The sequence below is a fragment of the Protopterus annectens genome, chromosome 10.part0, assembly GCF_019279795.1.
Source record: "Protopterus annectens isolate FY-2018-M chromosome 10.part0, PAN1.0, whole genome shotgun sequence".
In the NCBI taxonomy this organism is placed as follows: domain Eukaryota; kingdom Metazoa; phylum Chordata; order Ceratodontiformes; family Protopteridae; genus Protopterus; species Protopterus annectens.
Genome location: NC_056744.1, coordinates 1010496786 through 1010520719, shown reverse-complemented (window position 1 = coordinate 1010520719; position 23934 = coordinate 1010496786). Strand labels below are relative to the sequence as shown.

General features: G+C 44.3%; 1 protein-coding gene across 2 annotated transcripts in view; it reads left to right on the top strand.

Annotated features, from left to right (window-relative positions):
* Positions 1-3044: 3044 nt before the first annotated feature.
* Positions 3045-23934, top strand: part of CTBS (chitobiase) — a 302603-nt gene continuing 281713 nt past the window's right edge. Inside the window, exon 1 of one of the 2 annotated variants that reach the window (XM_044085766.1) lies at positions 3045-3694. In XM_044085766.1, coding sequence (XP_043941701.1) covers positions 3581-3694 — 114 coding nt within the window. In that variant the 5' untranslated portion in view covers positions 3045-3580. The other variant, XM_044085765.1, reaches the window with a different exon arrangement.

The following is a 23934-nucleotide window of genomic DNA, read 5'->3' as shown; positions in this document are numbered from 1 at the left end:
TTTAATGGCCAAAATGCCCCCTACATTACCTCATTTACTATATGACCTTTTTCAAACTGTTTGTAATAACTCTTTTCTGCTCCATTCCTCGGTTCTTTCGCATGCCAATGTTTTTCTAGCCAGTTCTTTTGAGTGCCAATGTTTTTCAAGCTAGTTTTTTCAAGTGCCACTGTTTTTCAAACCATTTTTTTGAGTGCCACTGTTTTTCAAGCCATTTTTTCACATGCCACTGTTTTTAAGCCAGTTCTTTCAAGTGCCAATGTTTTTCAAGCCAGTTCTTTCGCATGCCAATGTTTTTCAAGCCAGTTCTTTTGCATGCCACTGTTTTTCGAGCCAGTTCTTTCGTGTGCCAATGTTTTTTTAGTCAGTTCATTTGTGCTGTGCAGCAGTATGTTACTGCACACTACTAACACAGTTTTGGTAAATATGTTGCATATCAGGTAAGTACAGATTCAAGCATGAAGAGAGCAGCAGCTTCATCACAGTCGTCCAGCAGCAAGAGAATGTGCAAGTGGCAGGATGTTTGGAAAACAGAATTCGACTGGATCGAGAGATGCAGTGATGTCAAAGCATTCTGTAGGTACTGCGAGAGAATTTCTAGTGACCCACGGTGGAAGAAACGATGTTGCACGACATGAGGCAACTGAACAACATAAGACTGCTATTCTTCAAGATAAATCCACTCACCTAATGACAAAGTGGGCAAGGAACGCAAACCTTGAGGGACCAGAACTTAGGATCATTGCAGCAGAAGCCTCTGAGGTGTTCCATGCTGTTAAGCACAATATTTCCTATAACAGCTTGGACTGTGCAGTAAAGTTGGCCAGCCAGTTGTACAGTGACTTGGACACTGCAAAGAAACTATCTTGTGGAAGAACCAAGGCTGAAGCCATAGTCGAAAATATTTTTGGACCGCACCCATTGGAATACCTCCTGCATGACCTTCAAAAACCAGGCACTTCATTTGCAATTTCATCAGATGCTTCCAACAAGGGGAACATAAAATTATTTCTACTTGTTGTGAGGTATTTTTCTAAAGAGGAAGGAGTGGTGAATGGCCTTTTGGACTTCTATGAAGACCCTGATGAATCTGCACAGGCTATTTCACAGCAAATTTCCAACATTATGGAAAGGCACTCTTTGCCCTGGAACAGCATTTCAGCTTATGGGGCTGATAATGCCAGTGTGAACTATGTGTATACCGGATTAAAAGTGCCCATCACTCCAGAAGGCTAACTGTGCTGCCCACATCATTCACAATGCAGCCAAAAAAGCTGCAGCACAACTACCGTACGACGTGGAAGTATTTGTAATGAAACTTTTCAGCCACTTCTCAGGTTCTGCCACAAGGAACAGAGACTTGAAAGACTTCTTTGAGTTTTGTGGCATGGAATTTGAGAGTCTGTTAAGGCATGTGCCAACAAGGTGGCTGTCACTACTCCCAGCCATTGAAAGAGTAGTGAAAAATCTCCCAGTGCTCCAGTCCTATTTCCTCTCCCAGGGAGAAGAGGAGACCCCCCCCCGCAGATATGGCAGTACTTTTCAGCTAATGAACATGGTGAGAATTAATTGCCTACGCTGCCCCAGTACTATTTGCACTTTCATTGTGCTGTTCTTGTTGATTTTAATGAACATATAAGTACTTTAGAAAAATCAGCACTTACTGCCATGGAAACTTTTTGTGTAATGGTCTCTCTGAAGCAAAAACTGCAAACAAGAGCTGAAGGTGCTTTCTTTGGAGGGAAACTTAGGGCACTTATGAGCACATTAGATAGCACTTCTGCTAACAAACTGAAAAGTGACTTCATTGTATTCTTGGAGACAGCAGTGAAATACCTGGAACAGTGGTTTGATTATACTGAAAGCAACTACTTGTTTACACTATCTAAATTATCTCTAAATGAGCCCTTTGCTTTCAGTGACTTACTTAATGTGACCACTGCCCTGAGTCTGCAGGATGTAGATGAAGATTACCTTTTTTAGGGACTACTTGGCAATTAGGCCCTTTCTCAAACAGTTATGTAACACAAGCCTGACCCCAGGAGAGGTGGCTGAAGCTTTTCAAAGAAGGACCTGAACTGACTACACTATATCTGGTAATTGCTAGGGTTTTATCTATACTGACCTCAAACGCATTTCCAGAAAGAGTTTTTTCTTTGGTGAAAGGTAAATGGACAGATGTGTGAAACCGATGTAGTGTGGACTTGTTAAAAGCTGAACTAATGATGACTGTAAATTACCGGATGAAATGTTGTGACTTTTACTCAAATATTGTTTCAAATCCGGCCCTTCTTCAAGCCATAAAATCAAATTCAAAATACACTTTAAAAAAAAGTGATTTAGTGTACTAGTGTGCAGTATAAAGTACTAGGGTGCAGTTTGTAATTTTGTGTTTTTCTTTGTTTAGCGTTAATTTGCTAGTGTGCAGTATGTAGTTTTATGTTTTTCTTTGCTTTAGCTTTAATTGACAATAAAAAGTCTTAATTTTATACTTGGTTTATATGTGGTATGTAGATTTTTTTAAGTTTTCCTTCTGAATAGTCATGGTTGGTTTATAATTTTTTTTACTTTTCATTCATGGATTCATAGATTAGTATTAGGCTAGCCCATTACCCCATGTGAGACTTGAATCCTGCACCTTGTGTCTATAAAATGAACACCTTAACCATTATGCCAAACCCCCTCCCTTCTTTTTAAATGAACAAGTGTCTGTTTAATGAGTAGTGTGTTTTTTATTCCTTAAAGTTTATTTACTGTTACAACTGAGTAATGTCTGTTTTTTTAGTAATAGTTCACTTCATTTAAATGGTTTGAGTTTTCAGTATGCTGCAATATCACAATGTTGTATCCATAACTGTAATACGGCATCTATTTTAACACCTCTTGTGATGTCGTGGTGGGGGTGTGGCCAGTGTCGTATTGGCCACACCCCCTATCATATTGGCCATACCCCCACGTCCCACTTTGGCCTTGTTAAAAGTTGGCAGCCCTATTGTGTCTGCACAATTCTAGTATACTAGAGATGTGCAACACAGCAAAAGTCACATTAATGTTTCTTCAAACTAAACTTAATTTTACTGCTTACATAAGTAGGACTAGGCATGGATGATATCCCATGTGGCTTTGTATTAGAACACTACCCCACTGGATGCGCAGCAAATGTAAACTGAAACGAAATGTAGAAGTAACATGTATACGACATTCACAAGCCGACGCTTCTTTTCCCCCCTGATCTGTATGAATTCAGCAGAAGGTCTCGACAACTGAATCAATGAAAGGCTTTTTCGAACAGCTTTGTTTCACAGACCAAGAAAACTATTAAACTACCCTGCTGCCTTACGTTTTTGGTAGACTGTAAACTCTGGGAAAGATACGTCAAATACGGTAATCATATATAAGCCTCAATAATGAAAAACATCATAAGAATAGAAGCTTAAACATAACTCAAAAGCCACGCGTTACAGCTGTTAATGAAAACTGTATGTACGCTTTTCTTAATTTCACGTATGTTGCACTTGAGATCCAAGCCAAAACAACCTACTGTTAAGTTTCACAGAACAACGACCCAACTAACAGAAATATGAGAAGTACTTCCGGACTCCGGAGAAGGAAAAAAGCAAATAAAACAACTGGACTAATACTTCAACCCAATCGACGTCTTACAGCCATGACAAACTCCACCCTTTACGTCACGGTATAGACTTCCCTTTTATTTTACCACCTGCGAGTATTTTGTTATGTTTTATAAGAATCGTATGTTCGTAAAGGTAGAAGAGTGAGTTTGCGGACCGCTGCACAAAAAGTAATATGGCCCGATATTTGTATTTTTTTGCATTTTGTCAATTTGTGTTGGGACCATTTGCTGATAATCCATGCCCATGTGAAGATCCAAGGCTTTGTAAACAAATCACCGACGAAAAAGACTTTGAGGTATTATAACGGCAAGTCGTATTAATGTCATACATTTAGAAACACCATTTTTTCAACGTATGTTTGTTGTTTTTCCTTGTCGCTGTAATTCATGCACGCTTTAGTTTATATTCATTTAAATTAGTTGTAAAAAGCTGACATACCTCAGTGTATCTCATTTCGAGGAACGTTCTTCATTTGGGATATGTAAAGGTTCATGTTCCACATTGACAGGGTGTGTCGCACTTTAAGTGTTAGCGGTATTTTTACCTGTATCAGTGGTAAATATAACTGAATCATATTATTTCATTAAAAGACCTATTTTGTAAGTAAAAATATCACATTTTAGCCATCCTGTGAACTTCCTAGATGAAGTTGTTAGTAAGTGGTCCACATTTTGCCCATTTGTTCTGGAGATGGAAGTTTGAGAGCTATGAAGTGATGTGCGTACAGTTGTGCTAATTATTTTTGTTGAAAAACTATTTGTTTGCCCCCAACTGCACAGATCTGAGTTACAACTTAAGCGGTAGTTAAAAGATTTCGGTGCATTGCTGCATTTGAAGATTAGTATTGTAGCCCCTTTTCCACTTCCTGCATCTCGCGTTCAGCAGCAGGTCAGATTTCATTGACCTAGACCACATACTCAACCTAGTGTAGGGCTGCGTTACAGCTTAAGACGTACTTGGTAGCCCCTTTTCCAGACCTTGCATCTCACTGCTTCTGATACAGGTCAGATAATTCGGTTAATAACTTCTACACAAAACACACACAACCCAGTGTAAAGGCTGCCTGCTTATTGAAGACCCACTTGATGACTCCATTGATGAGAGTAAAGCCTAAATTGGCTACCACAGCTGCAGGTTGGGGATTTAGTGGCAGTCTTGAGTATTTCAGTGATTTTTTTTTTTTTTTTTTTTTTTTTTTTTTAAGTAACCTGAATCAGTAGCTCTGTAGAAAGCATGAGTTCTTCAAAGATTTGTAGATATAACTTCTTTTCATGTAGTATTTTATTTTGAACTAATTTCTGAATAGTAGATGTATTTAAATTTCCTGACATAGATATATATTAAGAACTAAACACAGTATTGCCTCATAGTTTTTGCATACTGTAGGTATGCCTTTTAAAAGGGTACATTCCTATCCTGAGGACGAAGTTGACAAGAGGCTGGAAAATTCCAGCAGTACTGAAAAAACATCTTGCTGCATGCCGTCACGCAGCATGAATTAAGGCTGGTGGGGAGAGAAGGTACAGGACAAATGTGTGACAGTTGGTGCTGCAGAACATCATCGCTGTGAGCCATTGTCCCTTGACCAATATGATCATCTATGTCAAGCAGAAGGCATACAAGATTGCAAGTGGGAGTTCTCAACAAGGTTGAGCCACCAGGGTCCTCAAGACTGGTGGATGTAGAGAAGTTCCTTGGATCCCTGGAACGAGATGATGCACCATAATTTATCCTTGGTGGTAATGTTCATACCAGCACCAGGTTGGCCCAGTCCACCCTTGTTTCAGTAGGAGAGAGAGTTACTAGCACCTAGCAGAGGTTTGCATGAACTTGCTGTTACACATACTGGCTGTAGTCTAAAACAATTAGCATGATGTGCATATGTTTTAATATCCACATAAGGTATGATACAATACCATACCGCCAAAGAGGTAAGGCTGAGTAAATGTTTTTTTTTTTTTTTTTGCTGACGCTCCCTAAACATAAGACTTCCCTTTTGCCACAGTCAACTGACCTATATGTTTCTTCAGAACTGAAGATTCAACCTATGGGTTCTGTACTTCACTCAGCCTGGAGGTGAGAATTGAGCACCAGAAGTAGTGCCATCATCTTCAGGGATACATTTGTTTCCTAGCCATAGGTCCAACAAGTTTGTGCTTGTCTTATGTTAAAGCTGGATGGGCTATAGGGAACTACCTTAGTGTGCTTCTGGTCCAGGTCAATAGGGCGGCTGTGCTATCACATGTTCTCTTATCCATCACCCTGATATCTCCTCTCTGAGCTTCAGCCTCTGCCAGAGCTACACTAGTGAGATACTAAAATAGGCATGCCCATTTTCCCTGCCAAATCTGTTGGGTTCCTGTGCTGCTAATTAAACTTAGGTCGCCTGGGTGAGCCATAATCAAGGCTTTATCACTCTAAACCACTGTTCTGTTGGTAAGTAAAATGTAATTTTATACATTAACACCCATGTCATGGATGTCGCATATACACCCTTGTAGCCCATGTTATAGGGTTCACAATGGTGTTTATGCATCATCTAGCTATCATTTATGATGGGCAGCAGTCAGAGCTAAAGCTGGACAAGGGGCTGATGTCAGCATCTCTGGCAAGTCTGGTGATGATGCTGAGAGATGTAGACATTAGTCAGAACTAGCTGGCACTGTGTGTCCCTCAGTCCTGAGTGAGGTGCAGCTCTCATATAGGTTGTACATATATTCAGAAGTACTGAGCATTCTGTAACTGTACTGGGTAAGTACATACTATTGTCTGAGTGGGTGGGGCCTCCTGTGAACACACAAGTATTGACCCTATGTCTGCCCCATCTCCAGAGGTGTGTACTAATGCTTCTGTGGACATAGCCTCCATTAAAATTGCTCCTGCAACATAAAATAATTTTTTTAAGAGAAATATAATCTCAGAAAATTTTAGATGGCTTCACTGAGAACATCACATGAAAAGGTTACCTGTACTTGCTTTCACAATACTGGCTAAATTCTTGCTTCACTGATGTTCTAATTGCTCTATGCTTTTATGCATGATTACACTTTGGGTATGGCTCGATAGTGCATTAAAATTTCTTAGTTGTTTTTCTTCCATTTATTGTATTATGAACATTTGTTTTTAGTTCAGATTTGTGCAGGTATTGTAAGTACAACATAATCTTCTCCAAACTGTTGCTTATTCTTTCATCATCTTCATTCCTGGTAATGTATATTGCTGCTTTGTTCATCATAATGTGTTTGTATTTGTGTATTGCTTGGCATGAGCCTTTTTTTTTTTAAGTCTTTGGAACAGCTCTTTTACTTAGTTATCCAATTGAAATAAATAGGTGAGTAACACAAGGGGTACCTGACACAGTCACATCACACTTGACCCCTTACATCTATATAGCGTTAAGGGTAAATCAGCAGGTGTGCAGGAGTGTCATCCAGTTTGCAGTCTGCTGTCAGTTACTCTCCGTTGGAGCTGTTAAGTGCATTGAGGGCATTTATGAAGATGAGCCTGACATCACTGTGAACTCCTTGAGAACATGCAGTATAGATAGTTAAAAATTAACCACTTTAGTGAGGTCTGTGGAGGCATAACCACATTTAACATATCTGTGCATTAGATTGCCAGTAATGTTACACTTTTCCACACTGGTAGTATTGTGTCTGGGTGGAATAGAATATGTATCTGGGCTGGATGTGTGCATGAGTCTTTATAGACTCCATTCTCCATAGCTGTATTTAGAGCTTTCAGAAAGCCTGCTACCATCTTTTACTGGTGAGATGCACCTTCTTCGAGGATTGGGACACTTCACCAGAGAGCTAGACCTCCATTCAAGTATAAGTCACAAAGTAGCTCAGCATCCCTGCCACAGGGCACACAGTGCTTATTATAGGAGGAAAAGATCCCTGACACTGAAGATACTTCCAGTGGTCCCTGTGCATGTTCATAGGTTCATACTAGGCTATCTGCCCAAGGGCATTTACAAGCCTAGCCCATCGTTTTGTGGCTTACGCCACCCCTTTAGTATGGGGAACTATACCCATTATTTTGCTGTGCCTCTGTCGAGCAGTGACACTGAGGTAATCCCTGGGGTATATCTGCGATCTCCCATCCATTGGTCAAGATTTCTCTTGAACAAGGCCAGCGAGGTGCTCTGCCTCACATGTACCGGGATTTTGTTCCACAGCATAGGGAGTCTTTGGGTGATGAATCTATCCCTCCAGCACGTCCTATTAATAGCCGTGTTGAGGTTTAAGTCTCCCGCCCTTGTGGCTCTGATGGATCTAGATTTTTGAGGTGAAGCATATTCATCAAATCTGGGTTTGACATGGCCTTGTATGTTAGGCAAAGGTCACCTCTGAGCAGCGTAAGCGTTTACTGAATAGAGCTGGAGTTCTTTCAGTCGGGCAGCATAGGACATATTTTGAGACCCTTTATCCTTTTGGTGAGGAACTTTTGTGGCCTCTCCAGCTGCTGCAAGTGTCGGGTCAGATTCATTCGAATGGGGCATTGTACTCAATCATTGGTCTGATGAGTGATGAGTAAAGGGAGACTATGACCTCCCTTGATCTAGATGAGAATCCCTTCATGATAAGGTGGGCAATGTAGAAGGTCTTCCTAACTACTTTAGCTACATGGGTGTCGAATGACAGACTACTATCAACCTGGGTCCCCAGGTCCCTGATAACTTCTTCTGTGCTCAGTGGATTGCCACCTATTTGGTAGCTAGGGTAACCTTGTTTTTCCCGAAGGGTATGACTATGCATTTTTGGCATTTAACTTTAGGCCGTGGCTCTGGCACCAGTTATCCGTTTCTGTGAGACCCTTCTGAAGGATATCTGTGTCAGATGTGTTTTCTACTATGGCCCAGTTTGCAGTCATCTGCAAACTTTGTCAGCCATAACCCTCCTGTGTTTGCTTTTACTTGAAAAGTAGATGCCAAACAAGAGTGGGCCCAGGACTGAGCCCTGTGGGACACCACTTGTGACAGGCTTTGAGTCTGACATGGCGCCAGCAACTCTGACCCTGTGGGTTCTGTCACTCAGCCAGTTTGCAACCCATCTTGTGATGTATGGGTTAACATTTAAGCTGATGAGTTTTTCAATGATACCCGAGTGGGGTATTGTATCGAAGGCCTTAGCCAGATCGAGGTAGGCTGTATGGACTGCCTTTCCTCATCAATGGCTTTGGTGACTGTTTCAAAAGTCAACCAAGTTTAAAAGGCATGATCTACCTTTGACAAAGCCAAACTGGGTTGGATCCAAAGTCTGCAAATTCCTATGTCTTTATTTATGAGGTCCATTATGATCCTCTCCATGGCTTTGCAGATAAGGCTTGTCAAGCTAATGGGCCGGTAATTTCCAGGGTCGGTGGAGGCACCGCTTTGTGAAGTGGGACCACAGTTGCAGTGCCACTCCCTGGGTAATATCCAGAGGTAAGACTTTGATTAAACAGCTGTCCTAGCTGTGGGTTTAATTCCTCATTGAGTTCGTGGAGCACACAGCCGGGACACCATCAGGTCCCATGGATGCTGTGTTTTTGCTTTGGAGAGAGCAGTTCTCACTTGGGCTGGAGATGTTTGGGGGCTGAAATCGTTTGGTATAGATATCTCTCCTTTTGGGGGAGGGGGAGAAGTTTGCACTGAACTTGTCAGCCAGTATGTTGGCAATGTCTGTAGGATCAGTAATCTTCACATCATTTTGAACTAGTTCTGAGCATATCTGGGAGTTTCCTCCTAGGTTTCTAACATAGCTAAAGAAGGCCTTATGATTGTCTTTTGAGTCTTTAGCTATTTTTCTCTCGAAATTTGCTTTGGATGATTTTATGAGAGCTCTTAGTTTTTACTTATAGTGATCAAGGGTGTCTTACCTTTTAAGGATTTTGCTCTATCTTGTAGTAGCTTCCTCCTTTTGTTGTAGAGTTTATTTATGGCTGGGGTCCACCAGACTGGACGCTTGCCTTTGGTACAAAGAGTCTTTGTTTTGCTTGGGATTGCCTTATCCATGCAGTCCTGCAGGTGCTGGTAGAAGGCATTTGTAAGTGATTCAGCGGCTTGAGTACTGTTTTCCATGCCTCGGGGCCTTAAAGGAGACCACACTAGTCTTTAGAAGTGTGAAGTTGGCTTTTGAGAAGTTCTTTACTGTGGTCTTTTTATTTCAGGTGGGGTGGGATGAAGACCTCCAGCGAGATTAGTTTGTGATCTGATCTCACCAGTGAGGGGTATACGGTGTTGAACATTGTGCTCCCATGTTCGTGATGATGAGATCAAGTATGTTATCTCCTCTTGTGGGGATGGTGACTAGTTGTTCCATGGCATTTGAGTTTATGAATTCCAGGAACTTTTGGGCTAGGGTGTTTGGGCTTGAGTAGTGTTCCCAGTCTATATTAGGGTAATTGAAGTCACCTAGTATGATGGTGTTTGGTGATACATTTATCCCTCTAGTGTTTTCAGGAAGGCCATGTGAGGTTCCTGAGTTTGTGAGGGTGGCCTGTTAACATGCTACAATTTGCAGAGCAGTCTTGCGTATGGTTAATTGCACCTGGATGGTCGCCGATGCATCATGCGCTGCCACGAGTCTTGAGGTGTGGGTGTTGTTGATGAATATGGATACCGCTGGTCCGTTGTTGGTATTGTCCGGATTTTGGGGCGGGCATGATATGAGGTAAAACCTGATATCGCTGGGGTGCTCTCAGGAGCCTTGAACCAGGTTTCTGTCACAGCACAGACATCGGTGTTCTCCATACTGAGAAGGGCCTCGAAAAGGTGCATTTTGAGATTTAGACTTCTGGCATTGAGCAGCATTACCCTTAGTTTTTTCCTTTTTGTGTTCTAGGGTGGTAGGTTTAGAATTTGAGCCTTGCCTAAAAAGGCACTATGGGGGTGGCAAGAGCCTTTGCCAATATCCGAATCCCAGGGTGACAGGTGCAAGCCGTCCCTTATGGCAGCGTGGCTTGTCCAGCATGTCATCCCAGGCAGACAGATACTGGATCCCCTTTGAATGACACCAGTGTTTAAGCCAATTGTTAAAGCTGATCATCTTATCTCTGTATTGTGGCATCATTCTTGGTGAAGGTAGGATACTGCTCAAGGTCAGGGTCATACCTGCCTGGGCTACATAATCAGAGAGCTCCTCAATGTCTCTTTTCATGTAGTCCAAGGAGGTACGTCTCAGGTCGTTTACACCAGCGTGGACAATGACTGAGTCATATTTGTACCTGCTGTTGAGAGACCTGAGTGCTTGCGTTATGTGGCGGATTCTAGCACCCGACAGACAGCTTACTGTGACCTTCTCCTTACTCAGTCTGGTGAGCGGGACGTCAGTGTGTCTGACTATGGAGTCACCAATGACTAGTATGTCAGGCATTGTGTTTGGCCTTAAGGGCTGTGACTGTTTGACACTCTGACTGTGAGGTCTATGTGTTGCAGGTGTTGTGTTCTGAGGTGGTGGTTGTTTGGGTGTCTGCTTTGGTGGCCTCTGCTGTTTTGGTAGATTTTTGATCAGAGCCTCCGAGTATGTCTTTGTGTGTTTATGTGTATGATTTGAGGTTGTAATGGTACTATGTGAGACTATGTAGCCAGTAACTTGTGCATGTCCTGCGATGTGTTTTGTCATACCTAGATTGTGCTGATAGCCTTGTATTATTGTGTCCCCTGTGCATATTAGAAGAAATAAAAAAAATATATATACCCACAACACCATCCGTCCTGTATTTTAAGGTGATGTTCCATGCATATTATGATCCAAGCTTGCACTGGCAGGCACAGTTTGGTAAGATCAGTGTGTATCTTATTTAATCTCTATGTGTATCATATTTACTCTCTATGTACTTTTATTATTGTCACGGTCCATAGTCTTTGACCAGCTATTGCTGCTGTGAAGGCTGCCAGCCTAGCTAGATAGAATTTCTTACAAAATTCTATGTCATTCTTATGTAATCCACAGGCTTGTTTTTACAAATGTAAGAAATTAGAAGTTATGTACTCACCATAATGTTCCCTCTGAGTAGGTATCTTCATTTGTCTGCAACCTTTGGGATACGGATCCGAGCCGGCAACTTTTATCACAGCATAGATCCAAGCTTCTAGCTCCTCCCTTTACCTATAATCCCCTGCCAACCCTAACTGACCTCAGATCAAGTTTGCCCGATATAAGCAATGTTAATGTGCCCCGGAAGGGGCTAATCCAAGACAGATCCTATAGGTCAGGGGGAAGGAGGGGGGGATGGTTGCAGACAAATGAAGATACCTACTCAGATGGAACGTTATGGTGAGTACATAACTTCTAAATCTGAAGTAGGAACTTCATTTGTCAGCAACCTTTGGGACAGAGTCCCCAGCTACCTGAATCCTGGGTGGCCTTTATGGAAGAACATTCCGGAGCACTGCAGAGCCAAAGGACGCCCTACCTCTGGAGACAACATCCAGTTTGTAATGGCTGATAAAGGTATGAGATGAGGCCCAAGTGGCTGCGGAACAAATATCATCTAAGGGGACCCTAGATTTAAAAGCCGCCGAAGCAGCGACGGCCCTAGTAGAATGAGCTCGGACTCCCTGAGGTGCAGGCCTAGAGGATACAATTAGCTATCCACCGTGATAGTGTAACTTTAGAAATTGACTTGCTTAAACTTGTTTTGGCAAAGGAGACAAACAATTGGTCAGATTGCCTATGACCAGCAGTTGAGTATAAAAACGTAATTGTCTGTGCACATCCAAGGAATGCAGTTTATATTCTCCTTTGTTCTGGTAATGGGGAAAGAACACGGGAAGATTAATAGATTGATTAATATTAGCTTCCGAAGACACCTTAGGCAGAAAGGACGGATTGATCCTGAGGTAAACTCTATCTGGATGGAAGGATAAATACGGCAGCTTAACACATAGAGCCTGAAGTTCAGAGACCCTTTTAGCTGAAGTAATGGCCACTAAGAAGGCCGTTTTCCAAGAGAGATATTTAAGATCAACCGTGGCCGCCGGCTCGAAAGGGGGGCTAGTCAAGGCTTGGTAAACCAAAGACAAATCCCATGGGGGTACTACCTCCCTGACTGGAGGTCTGAGAAGGAAGGTACCCTTGAGGAAAGCTTTACAAAGCTTAGAAGTCATCAGAGGACCTGATTCATGTCCTACATGATAATGCGAAATCGCTGCCAGTTGTACCTTGACTGTAGAGCAGCTAGCCCCTTGATGAAAAAGGGTAGTTAAGAACTCCAAAACCGACGTGAGAGGCGCCGTGAAAGGATCCAAGTGATGGTGCTCCGCCCAGGTGGAGAAACGTTTCCACTTGCTTCGATAGACTCTTCTGGTGGAAGGTTTATGTGCTGCTACTAGGATGGCTTTGACTGGTGAGGAGATTCCGGGAGTCCTAATCAGGAGTGGAACTGGCGCAACCAAGCCGTCAGCTTGTGGTTGACCAGGTTGGGGGCCGGGAAACCCAGAGGGTGGGTAATGAGATCCGGGAGTGGATCCAGAATCCATGGTGGATGAATTAGGTGAGACCACAGGTACGGGAACCATGTTTGACGAGGCCAGAATGGGGTAATGAGGATCATTTTGCTCCCCAGCTGACTGGTTTTCTGTAGGAGTTTCAGCATCATGGGCAAAGGAGGATAAGCGTAAAGGAGACCGGGAGGCCAAGCATGTACTAGAGAGTCTCTCGGGGACTCCCCCTGAGGGGGGATTAGAGCAAAGTAACTGTTGCATTTGGTATTTGAAGGAGAGGCAAAAAGATTGCAACAGGGTTGCCCCCATAGGGCAAATATTTGTTTCGCTACTAGAGGATTGAGAGACCATTCGTACGGAGGCAGAATCGAACGACTGAGCCTGTCTGCTAGGATGTTGGACCATCCCAGAATGTGCGTTGCAATAAGAAAGCGGTTGGTGGAAATCGCCCATTCCCACACTCTCATGGCCTCGCGACAAAGGGGATAAGACCTGGTTCCCCCCTGTTTGTTGATGTACCAGACAACTGACATGTTGTCCGTTTGTACTGCAATTGTCCCAATCGGTAGAAGGCTGTGAAATGCCTGCAACGTCAAAAGCACCGCCCTCATCTCTAGGACATTGATATGCAAAGAGGTCTCTGTGTCGTTCCACGTGCCTTGGACCGTTCTGCCTGAATAGTGCCACCCCCCACCCCAGGCGAGAGGCGTCCGTGGTCACTGTGGCAACGGGGGAAGGCATCGAAACGGAGCCACCACATGAGCAACCTTCTGCAAGCCCTGCTTAGTGGAATAGGATGGGACAGGGGGTTGCAAGACAGGGACCATTGTACCTGGAGGGTCCATTGCAGTACCCTCATATTTAGGCGGGCTAGGGGTAGTAGAGGAATAGCTGCCGCCATGGACCCTAGAGCCCTCAGGATCAATTCCGCAGGTGGAGCAGGAAGAATGAGAATGGCCTTGACATGCAACCTCGGGTTCTGAAGCCGACCGGGAGTTAAGAAGGCAAGCATTATCCTGGAATCAATCTCGCCCCTATAAAATCTATTACCTGTGAGGGGACTAGAGAAGATTTGGTCATGTTGATAGTTAACCCTAGACGTGGAGCAAGGTCGAGGAAGTAATCCCTGCCTGAACGGAGCAGATGCCTTGTTGGGGCGGTGAGCCAGTCATCCAGGTATGGAAAGACTTGAATTCCCTGAAGCCTCAGGTGGGCCGCTATGACCGCCAAGACTTTGGTGAGCACCCTGGGGGCTGAGGTGAGACCGAAGGGAAGGGCCCTGAACTGAAAGTGACTGGCTCCCAGCCGGAAGCGGAGGAACCTCCTGGAGCGTCTGTCCACTAGGATGTACCTTGAGGTCTATCGAGCACATCCAATCATTCTCCCATAATAGGGGGAGAATAGATTGTAAGGTGACCATTCGGAACTTTTCTTTGGGTACTGCCAAGTTCAGGAGAGAGAGATCGAGAATGGGTCTCAAGTCCCCCGTTTTTTTTGGCACCAGAAAGAACCTGTTGTAAAACCCCAATCCGAACTGATCTGGAGGGACGGGTTGGATGGCTCTTTTTTGCAAAAGCTGCTGAATTTCTGTAGCAGCTGCCTTCCTCTGGGTGGTACGTCGGGGAGGCTTTTGATTTTGGGGGTTACAATAAAGGGAATTTTGTAACCTCTGGATATGATGCGAAGCACCCAGCGATCTGTTGTTATGGACTCCCACATTGCTAGGTGCTTCGAAAGACGCCCCCCAACTGCCTCCAGAGTGGAGCAGCCGGGCAACCCCTCAGGGGTTCTGCGTGGGCCTCTCAGAGAATGGTTCCCTGGAGCCAAAGTTTCTGGGACCCCCTCTGCCTCTTGGGCGGCGTCCTCCCTGTCCTCCTCTGTCATGAGAGGACTGGTTGTCCGGAGCAGACTGGGACTGATTTTTGGAACCACATCTTCTTCTGACCCTTTTGGTTCTTAGAAAAGGACCTCTGGGGAGCAGAGAAGCGGACTCCGGCAGACAACGTCTTCCTGTCTTTCTCGCTCTGGACTAAAGTGTCACAAACGGTTTGGCCAAAAAGTGCAGAACCATCAAAGGGGGCATTCGCAAATGATGCCTTAAAGGGTTCCGAGAAGTCAGTGTCGTAGCCAGGCCTGACGCCTGATTACCAGGCTGGCTCCGCCGGCTCTAGCTGCTCCTTCAGTGGCGTGTGACAGGAGCCACATAGAGGTGTTAGAAACTGAACGTAGAGTAGACATTCGAGTACAGATGCTTGTCTCCTTCCGACATGGACTCTGGGGGGGATGCAGCGTATTCTTTTATTAGATCCCGCTGCATCTGGATGACAGTTCAGCACTCTCATGGAGAAGGTTGCTGAACTAAAGACCCGCTTCCCCAGGTGGTCCATCGCTCGAGAGTCCTTACTCGGCGGGTGGACCGCAGAGCTCTCCTGAGCCAGCTCTCTTGGTGGCCGCCGCCACCAACATGGCATCCACGGGGGGACCTCTGCTCCAGTGGGTTATTTCAGCAGGGGGACTCGGGATCCTATCCGGGCACTTGGGGACTGGCTCTACAGTGTCTGGCTCCTTCCAAGCCCTGGTGGAATTAAGGTCCACCAGGGGGTCGGGGGGAGGGGACACCCAAGAGGTAGATGGCCCTGCTTCGATTGCCTCTAGGAATACGGACTCATCGGAGGAAGCCTTGGGGGCAGACTACCCCCCCTAATCCTGAGCATCTCCATGATGTCTCCAAAGGAGACATCCTCGGGGGGTGACCTTGGGGAGCCTTCCCCTTCATCTAAGTCCGTATTTTCGGTAAGGGACTTGGGGGAGTCCATGTGCCTCCTCTTACACTTGGCTTTGTGAGGGACCTCTTCGGGGGGGCTGTCCGAGGAAGACTCACCAGCAATATCATGTTCCGCAAGAACACCCAGAGACGCTGAAGCAGGCTGTCCCGAAGGCCGGGTGATGGGAGCCCGGACCAGCTGAGAGAGAGTGCAGGGAGGAGCCGAAGCCAGGACCGGGGGTCCGGATGCACTCAACAGTGCCCTCTCCACCACCGCAAAAGCCGAGGGGGGGCTACTCTCAATAGGCTCCAAGAGTCGGCTCCCACTCTGATCCGAAGGGAGGACCGGATCTGGGGCTGAGACCCTCGGATCTGAAAGACCCGTGTGCTCCGACCGGGACGGAGCCGAAGTCACACAAAGTCCCTTGGATCCGAAGCTCCGCCCACGGCTCCGAGAGGTCGGATCCGACAAGCTCGAGGGACCGGTCGGAGCCGAAGTAACTAGTACTGTCGGCTCCCGACACACCCCCGGATCCGGCTCAGCTCCGAATGCTCCGAACCCGGGAAGCAGGACGGAGAAGGAGCAATTGGGGCAAAAAAATGGGGTCGAGCCCCCCCCCTCCTGGAGGGGGGGAGGCAAGAGCACTCCCATCTGCAGATGGGCCTGGATGAACCTCCTCATCATCCGGTCCATGTCTGCATCTAACATACTAAATGTGGACCTCAACGAGGCCACCGAGACAGACCTAGAGTGACGCCTCGACCTTGACTGGGACCGGGATGCCTCCTCCCCAGGTCCCGGTGAAAAACAAGGGGACCGGAGCCGAGGAGGACGCAATCCAGAAACCCTGAATGGAGAAGCCCGCTTGGCGGGCAGGGCCGAGGAAGAGTTCTCGGCCCGCCGCTTATGATGCATCTCCTTCCTTTTGGTTTTTCCGGCCTCCCTCTCCTCCGGAGCCAAAACGGGAGGTTGAGTCCCAACCGGAAGAAGGGAGGCAGGGGTGGCTACCACCAAGGGCTGGGTAGTGGCCACAAAGAACCGGAGGCCAGAGCAGCGTCCGGTGGCAAAAGGCCCGCCAGAATCAGTTTCGACCTCCGGTCCTTAAGGGCCCTGGGGTTGAACGCTGCACAAATCGTGCATCCCGATGAGAGGTGTTCAACCCCAAGGCACCGGGTGTGGCCATCCGCCGGTGAAAGCTTATGGCCACACTCGGTGCATTTTGAAAAGATGGCTTTAGGGGCCTCCGACATGTTGAATGGAAAAACACACTCACTAGGCCCCTACACACACCACAAACACACACTACGAACCAGCGAGGGTAGGGAGGAAAATTTTACAAAAAAAGATATTTAAGAGGGAACCTAAACAAACTCACACAAGAAAAGTACAAAAAAATTGTAGTTTTTTCTCACAAATCCTCAGAATTGCCAGGAGCTCAAAATCCAGCTTATAGGCTTGAAGCACGGCAAACTAGATCTGAGGTTAGTTAGGGTTCGCAGGGGATTATGGGTAAAGGGAGGAGCTAAGAGCTCGGATCTATGCTGTGGTAAAAGTTGGTGGCTCGGATACGAGATCGGATCCGTATCCCAAAGGTTGCTGACAAATGAAGTTCCTACTTCAGATACTGTGTTATATGCTGAACTTCAAAAATTTAACCACAGTGCATCCTGCTGGAAGAAAGCTGTTAAAGAATTACGACTCGTTGTTTGATCCTCAAGCTCGGAGACAGGATGTCTGGACCAGCAATTTTTTTCTATTGTTTTAAGACAGACATAATTGCTAGATTTTACGTATAAAAGTGTCTTTTATTGCTGTGGCTTCCTGGCCAGGTGCAGTTACAAAGAAATTTAAATTTTGAGTTTCTGTTAGCCTGGGAACTAAAGGAGAAGTGATAAAAATGATGGAATGTGAAATGACTCAGTGGTACTGGGTGTTATTGGGTGGCACGATGCCAGGGTAATCCTATGGGCTAGGCTTGTAAAGGCTCCAGGGCCATTAGCCTAGTACACACCTATGAACCTATAAGACTTTCTCAGAGAGAAAGATTGGGCATTTGGGATTTTGTCTGAAGCTGACAACAACTCACCAGCACTTTGCCTTGTAAGTAAAGTTACTTAGGACATAGTTTCTGTTGGAGTTAGAAGGGAATTTAGCCAGATTAGTCTAGCTGCTATATTTGTCAGACTATCCAACAATATTTTTTAAAGTTCCTGTGATTTCTGAACTCTTGATTAGCACTGTGTTGAGTCGAGGAGATTTGTCTTGTGGTTTTATTTATTATTAAATATTTTTAAACTTTTCAGCTGTGGCTGTTTATGTAGACATAATTTAAGCTCTTGGGAGAGTACTTGCATGTATTTGGTGATACTGTCCAAGCCACTCTAATAGTCTTGTTCGTCGCACTTACTATTTCAATAACCATAATATTACACACTGAAATCAGTCACCCTTTGGGAAGGGCCTTATAGTAGCTGATATTAGTGGCTGGTGGCAGTTGGTACTACCTTATAGTCTGGGCAGAAAGGGGGCATAGCTGGAGAACCTGTGCCAGGCTTCCGCAGGAGTGTCTGTGTGTTTGTATATAAATCAGATCTTAGTGTGTGTGTGTGTGTGTGTGTGTGTGTGTGTGTGTGTGTGTGTCAGCTACTTGGGCAGAGACACGAAGCATTGGTTGGACAGAGAGGGTGCTGGAGGTTTTTAGCTTGACCAGTAGGCTGAGATCTGGGCCCTATAGCTGTGTCAGTGGGGAGTCTTGTTGGGGATCTGGAGAGAAAAGGAGAAACCAGCCCCAAACTGACCTGTGATCTCTGTGTGCTCTTAAGGGAAATTGTACTTTACTGTGTGTACTTGTTACCCCCCCCAATGTGCATGCCCCTCACTGGTGCTAGTGGTGAGGATTGAGGCTTCTTGATTACTGGGCCAGTGCATAGGCATCACAGCTGCTTTGCAGGCTTTTCAGTGTAGTCTGTTGCTGTAGGTGAGGCCTTTTCATTGACATCCATATTTGTATTCTGGATTATTGTTTTATCTGCTTCTGCTGCTGTAGTGCCCAGTACATCGTGTAATGTACTGTAAGTACCCTTTTTGTTTCAACAGAATTGTCTTGTGCAGCAGGACACAGACAGCAAACATATTACTGGCTGTCTCAAGGAAGTAGTGTAGAGACCCACCACATTTGACAGGGCAGCAAAAATGTGCCTTCAGCAGACCAAATGCACTTTTGTTTATATTTCATGTGTGGGCATGGATGGTGTTAAGCTGTATTTTTACCATGGCTTGTGGACTGCAGCCTGGGGTAATGAGGTAGCTAGTGTTACCTGTAACTGGATTTGATTCCTGGTCAGGGAAATATCAGTGCATTATTAGGGGTGTCCTTGGTGATCTAGTGGTTAGAATTTGGTGCTGTCACTGCCACAGCCCAGGTTCAATTCCTAGTCGAGGAAATTCAATGGATGTTGTATTAAGAAATTCCAGTGTCATCCATCTTGTGTCAGAAGGTGTTTACCTGGTCTTGCTTTTGTTGGGAAACATTCCAGGGAGCTCAAAGTGCCTTCATGTATTGGCTAGAAAGCATAGGAGGCTTTTACAAGCTTTTTTTTTCTCTGCTGTAAAATCAGGCAAGTTTGTAAGGCACTGTGCTCACCTCCACATAGCTCAGCAATGATTATCAAGCATTTCAACTGCATCCAGAACAGTCCAGGCTTAGATAAGAATATTTTCTTGATTTACTGCACTGTATGCAGTGATGGCTAAAGTTTTTGAACATTTCTTTTTTAAGTATTTGTTTAATTTTGTGGCAAAAGTACTAATTTCTCTGTTAGCCAGGGACTTGATTATTTGTTGTTTAATCTGCACTTGAGAGCTACTTTTGCTATGGTTTTAAATCAAGAAATTCCAGGATCATCCATCTTGTGGCAGGTATTTACCTGGTCTCTCTGAGTTGGGAAGCATTCCAGGTTACTCGTACTGTGGTCATAGAAGTCGGTTTTCAAGAATTTTGTTTTGTACAGTAAATCAGATGAGTCTGTGTGCAGCTGCCCTCCGTGCAGCAGTTGTTAGCAGTGCCCTCTACTGTGGTAAACACCTAGACTGTAAAGTTTCCGTATAAATTTAGGATTAGGTGTGAAACCTGTTAATTTTGTGCGCTGTCACACTGGTTAAGCTTGGAATAGCTAGGTTGCATATCAAATAGCACTACCGTATCCTAGTACTGTATAACATTAACCCCAGAAACTACCATAATAGACTCCTGTTAAAATCAAGTCCTTAATCTGAAAAAGCCCACCATATTATCACAAATAGGAATGGGTTTTGCACTGAGCAGCATTCTACCTTTTACCAAGGATGGTACCACAGTATGAACATAAAATGATCAATTAATTTGCTTAGTTTTAGGTGTCACGTCAGGAGATCCACTGTCTCTCAGCATGGAAGAACATGGTCAACAGACCACTTTGGCTTGCCAAGGATGGTCTGTACTTGCCCCCCTCACAGCTTTCAGATATTGGCTAAAATTGTATACAGCCCCTTAGAGTCTTTATTTAGGCAATGCCAAAAAGGCAAAACTACCAACATAGTGAAAAAGTCTCCAAGCAACCTTAAGGTGTTAGTACTTTAATAGTAGATGCCTAAACAAAAAAAACTCCAAGGTCTCCAAGCCCTCCTCACTCTAGAGAATGTAGACACCTGTGCCACGATCGAGACTTTGTTTATCGAAGTATTGTGTAGGTGCAAGGCTACAGTGACTTCCATGCATTTAGACCAACCACAGCACAGACAGGGGGCTAAGATGGAGGTGTTTTGATGTATGTTAGCAGCAAACATACCTCCAGGTTGGTTAAACAAGATGTTACTATGGAGCTCCCTCCACATGCAAGTCACCATAGATAAGGTCTACCACCATGTCATGGCTAGCTACTGGTTACCATCTATGCCCCTAGAGTTTCACGGCTCCTACCTAAACCTAAAAAAAGCGTTCACCATCCAACTAACCACCTCATTCATAGATGACTTTAACTACCCCTCTATAGACTGATAAATGGACACTGCCTCAGCCTCACAGGTTCGATGCTTCCTTGACTTTTTTTAACACAGACTCCCTAGAACAAATAGTACACTTCCCCATGCAGAGGAACAAACATATACTGTGTCTGGTACCCCACCATGTCATGTTCTCAGTCGTGAGGTCAGATCACAAAGTTGTCATCTTTAAAAAAAATAAACCTGAAAAACCCAGATAAACCATTAACAGTTAAGATGCAGTGTGCCTTAGAATAGTTCCTATTAAGTGATAGTTTGCCAAAATTCAAGGCTCCCCTAACCCCGAGACCACAGCTGCCTGTGTTACTCAGAGTCCCTGTAGAAACACTAAAATGGCTGGATGGAGACTGCTGTACGTACCAGAAGTACACCCAAAACAAACACTAAAATAAAACCCCACTGGTGGAATCCTCACCTAAACAAGGTATATAATAAAAGAAGGAAACTAAACAAGAAAGTAAGAGGTTTAAGTCCAACAAGACCAACTACAAAGTCAAGATAGCCTTGCAGGCCAAGGGCAGCCAAAAGGCCTTCTTCAGCTATGTCCAGAAACTTAAAAGTAACACACGGCAATATGCTGAGCTGGTAGTGAATGGTACCAACTTAACTGATCAGGGTGACATAGCAAATCTACAAATTGATATATTTGAGCTCGGACTTCATCCCCCAAGCTCCACCAAGTGAAATCCCCTCCAGCACCAAGTTCCACCAAGTGAAATCCCCTCCAGCATACTTCCCTGATACCTTCAGGTCATGAATATTCTGTCCTATGCTGATAAGCTTAAAGCTGTGTCCCTGTATTCCATTTCCTACGGGCTTGTTGGACAGGGATCTTTTCCTGGCTTACTGGACTTCCTCCTCAGACCCAGCCCTGATGGATCTATTGCACAATCCAGGCATCTAAGCTTTTCTTTTGACCTAAACAGAACATACTGGAGAGAAAGATACGTGTCCCAAAGGATCCCCACACTATAGAATAGGCTCTCCATCCATGTAAAACAGAGTTTATCCCTAACCCAATGTAAATGAAACCTTGACAATTGGATAAGAAATTGTAAATTTATCCCTGCTCTGGCCCCCATATCCCTTATGGACATAGGATAATATTTTTCTTATGGACGTCTTAATGAACACCCCTACAACAAATTCCTTGGCTATCTCCCTACTAACATGACTATGAAACTCTGGGCCCAAATTAATTCAAGGTGCACTGTTAGGCCTGTAAAGGCCTTTGGTGGTCATTAACCTAGTAACAAATATGCACACACAATGCAGCAGCAATTTTTTTTTTTTTTTTTTGGCTAGGGAGGGGATGGAATTATTGGCTACCTGCATAGCTTGGGAATGTGTCACCATTTATTTTACACATGCCACCAACATCTGACAACCGTATGGACCTATGAGAAATCACGTTAATGAAAATGAATGCACAGGTCAAGTGAATGCTATATTTGTTATCTGATCCTATTCACCTGGGCTGTGCCTGCATATGGTCTGTTGAAATCGGTTCTGTACCTTAGTAAACAAATGTAAATACAGAGAAGAGGGACAAGACTTTGAGAAGGTCAGTGACCTCTTAGTCATAATATGTGACATCATTTACTATTGGCTCTTTGCAGTGCTGGGCGTTTTCTGAGGTTTCTAACATTTTTGCCTGGGTGGCTAATTTATTTATTTATTTATTTATTTCCAGTTTGATTACAGGGGAGGTCCACTGGGCCCTGGGGACCCGTTTTCAGTGGAGGCCCGGGGAGAAAAGCTCCAAAAATACAAATTACAAAATATGAAAAAAATATAAGTGATACATTGAGGTGATCAGTTTGTACAATAGGAACATTCATTATTACAAAATAGTCAAATACAGCTTCACTAAGGTTATTCTAAAAAGGTTATACAATTATAAAGCTGTCCTTATAGAGTAATTTGAGAAAATGCATTATATAAGCACATTCTAAAAAGGCTATACATTTATAAAGCTATTCTTATAGAGTAATTTGAGAAAATGCATTATATAAGCAAATAGAGAAGAGAGTTAAGAAAATCTATTTACAGTATTTACACAAGGGGGTTCAAAGATAAACAATTGTAGAATATTTTGAGAGCAAGGGTACATTCCATGTGGGATATCAATGGTGTTCTTGGATAATTTTTAGGTGGGGTAGACTATATGCACTGCCTCACCTTTGTACATTCTAGGTAGGATATCAGTGTATTCTTGTATAGTTTTAGGTAGGGTGAAGACAGGAACATTTCCACTTAGTGGACAGATGTTTGAAAAGCTGAGTTTTGAAATTTTCAGAGTTTGATATTGTTCTTAAAGAGGAAGGGAGAGAGTTCCAAGTCTTGCCAATAGTGAAGGAGAAGAGAAGTTGGCCAGCTGGACTCTTAGGTTTATTGATAGCAATCAGGTTTTGATGTTCGGATCTGAGAGTTTTATTTGGGATGTAGTGTGGAAGAATGACAGTTAGATGGCTGAAATATAAGTTTGTGCACTGTGGTGAGCTGCAGATAGTTTAGGTAGTTTGGTAGTTCAAGCCAATTTAGGGATTAAAGGGAAAGGCAATGATGGGTGGAATTTTTACAGTTGGAGGCAAATTTAGAGATTTTATTGTAGCAGCTTTCTAGTTTGGAGGTGATAGAGGATGACAAGTTGGTTAGGAGAGGAGCGCCATATAGTAATGAGGCCAAAAGGTATGTAGTGGCCAAAGTGTGCCTGGTGGAGTGAGAAAGAAAGTGATTATTCCTATATAGCATGCCTAGTTTTTGGTGGGTTTTCTTAATATTTTGTTGAATGTGTATGTCGAACTTTAGGAATTCATCGACTATAACACTGAAGTTTGGCAGAGGGAACCACTTCAGTAGTGGAGTTGGAGTTACTATGGACTTTGAAAGTGTCTTTGTCATAGGAGTAAGACTTTCTGGGGGAGAAGAGGAGAATTTTGGATTTGTTAGCGTTAAGGGAGAGGTGGTTTTGGCGCATCCATCTTTCAGTGGTTGAGAAGGCAGCTTGGGTTTTGAGAAGCAGTTCAGTGATGTTTGAGGCAGAGCAGACTAAGGTTGAATC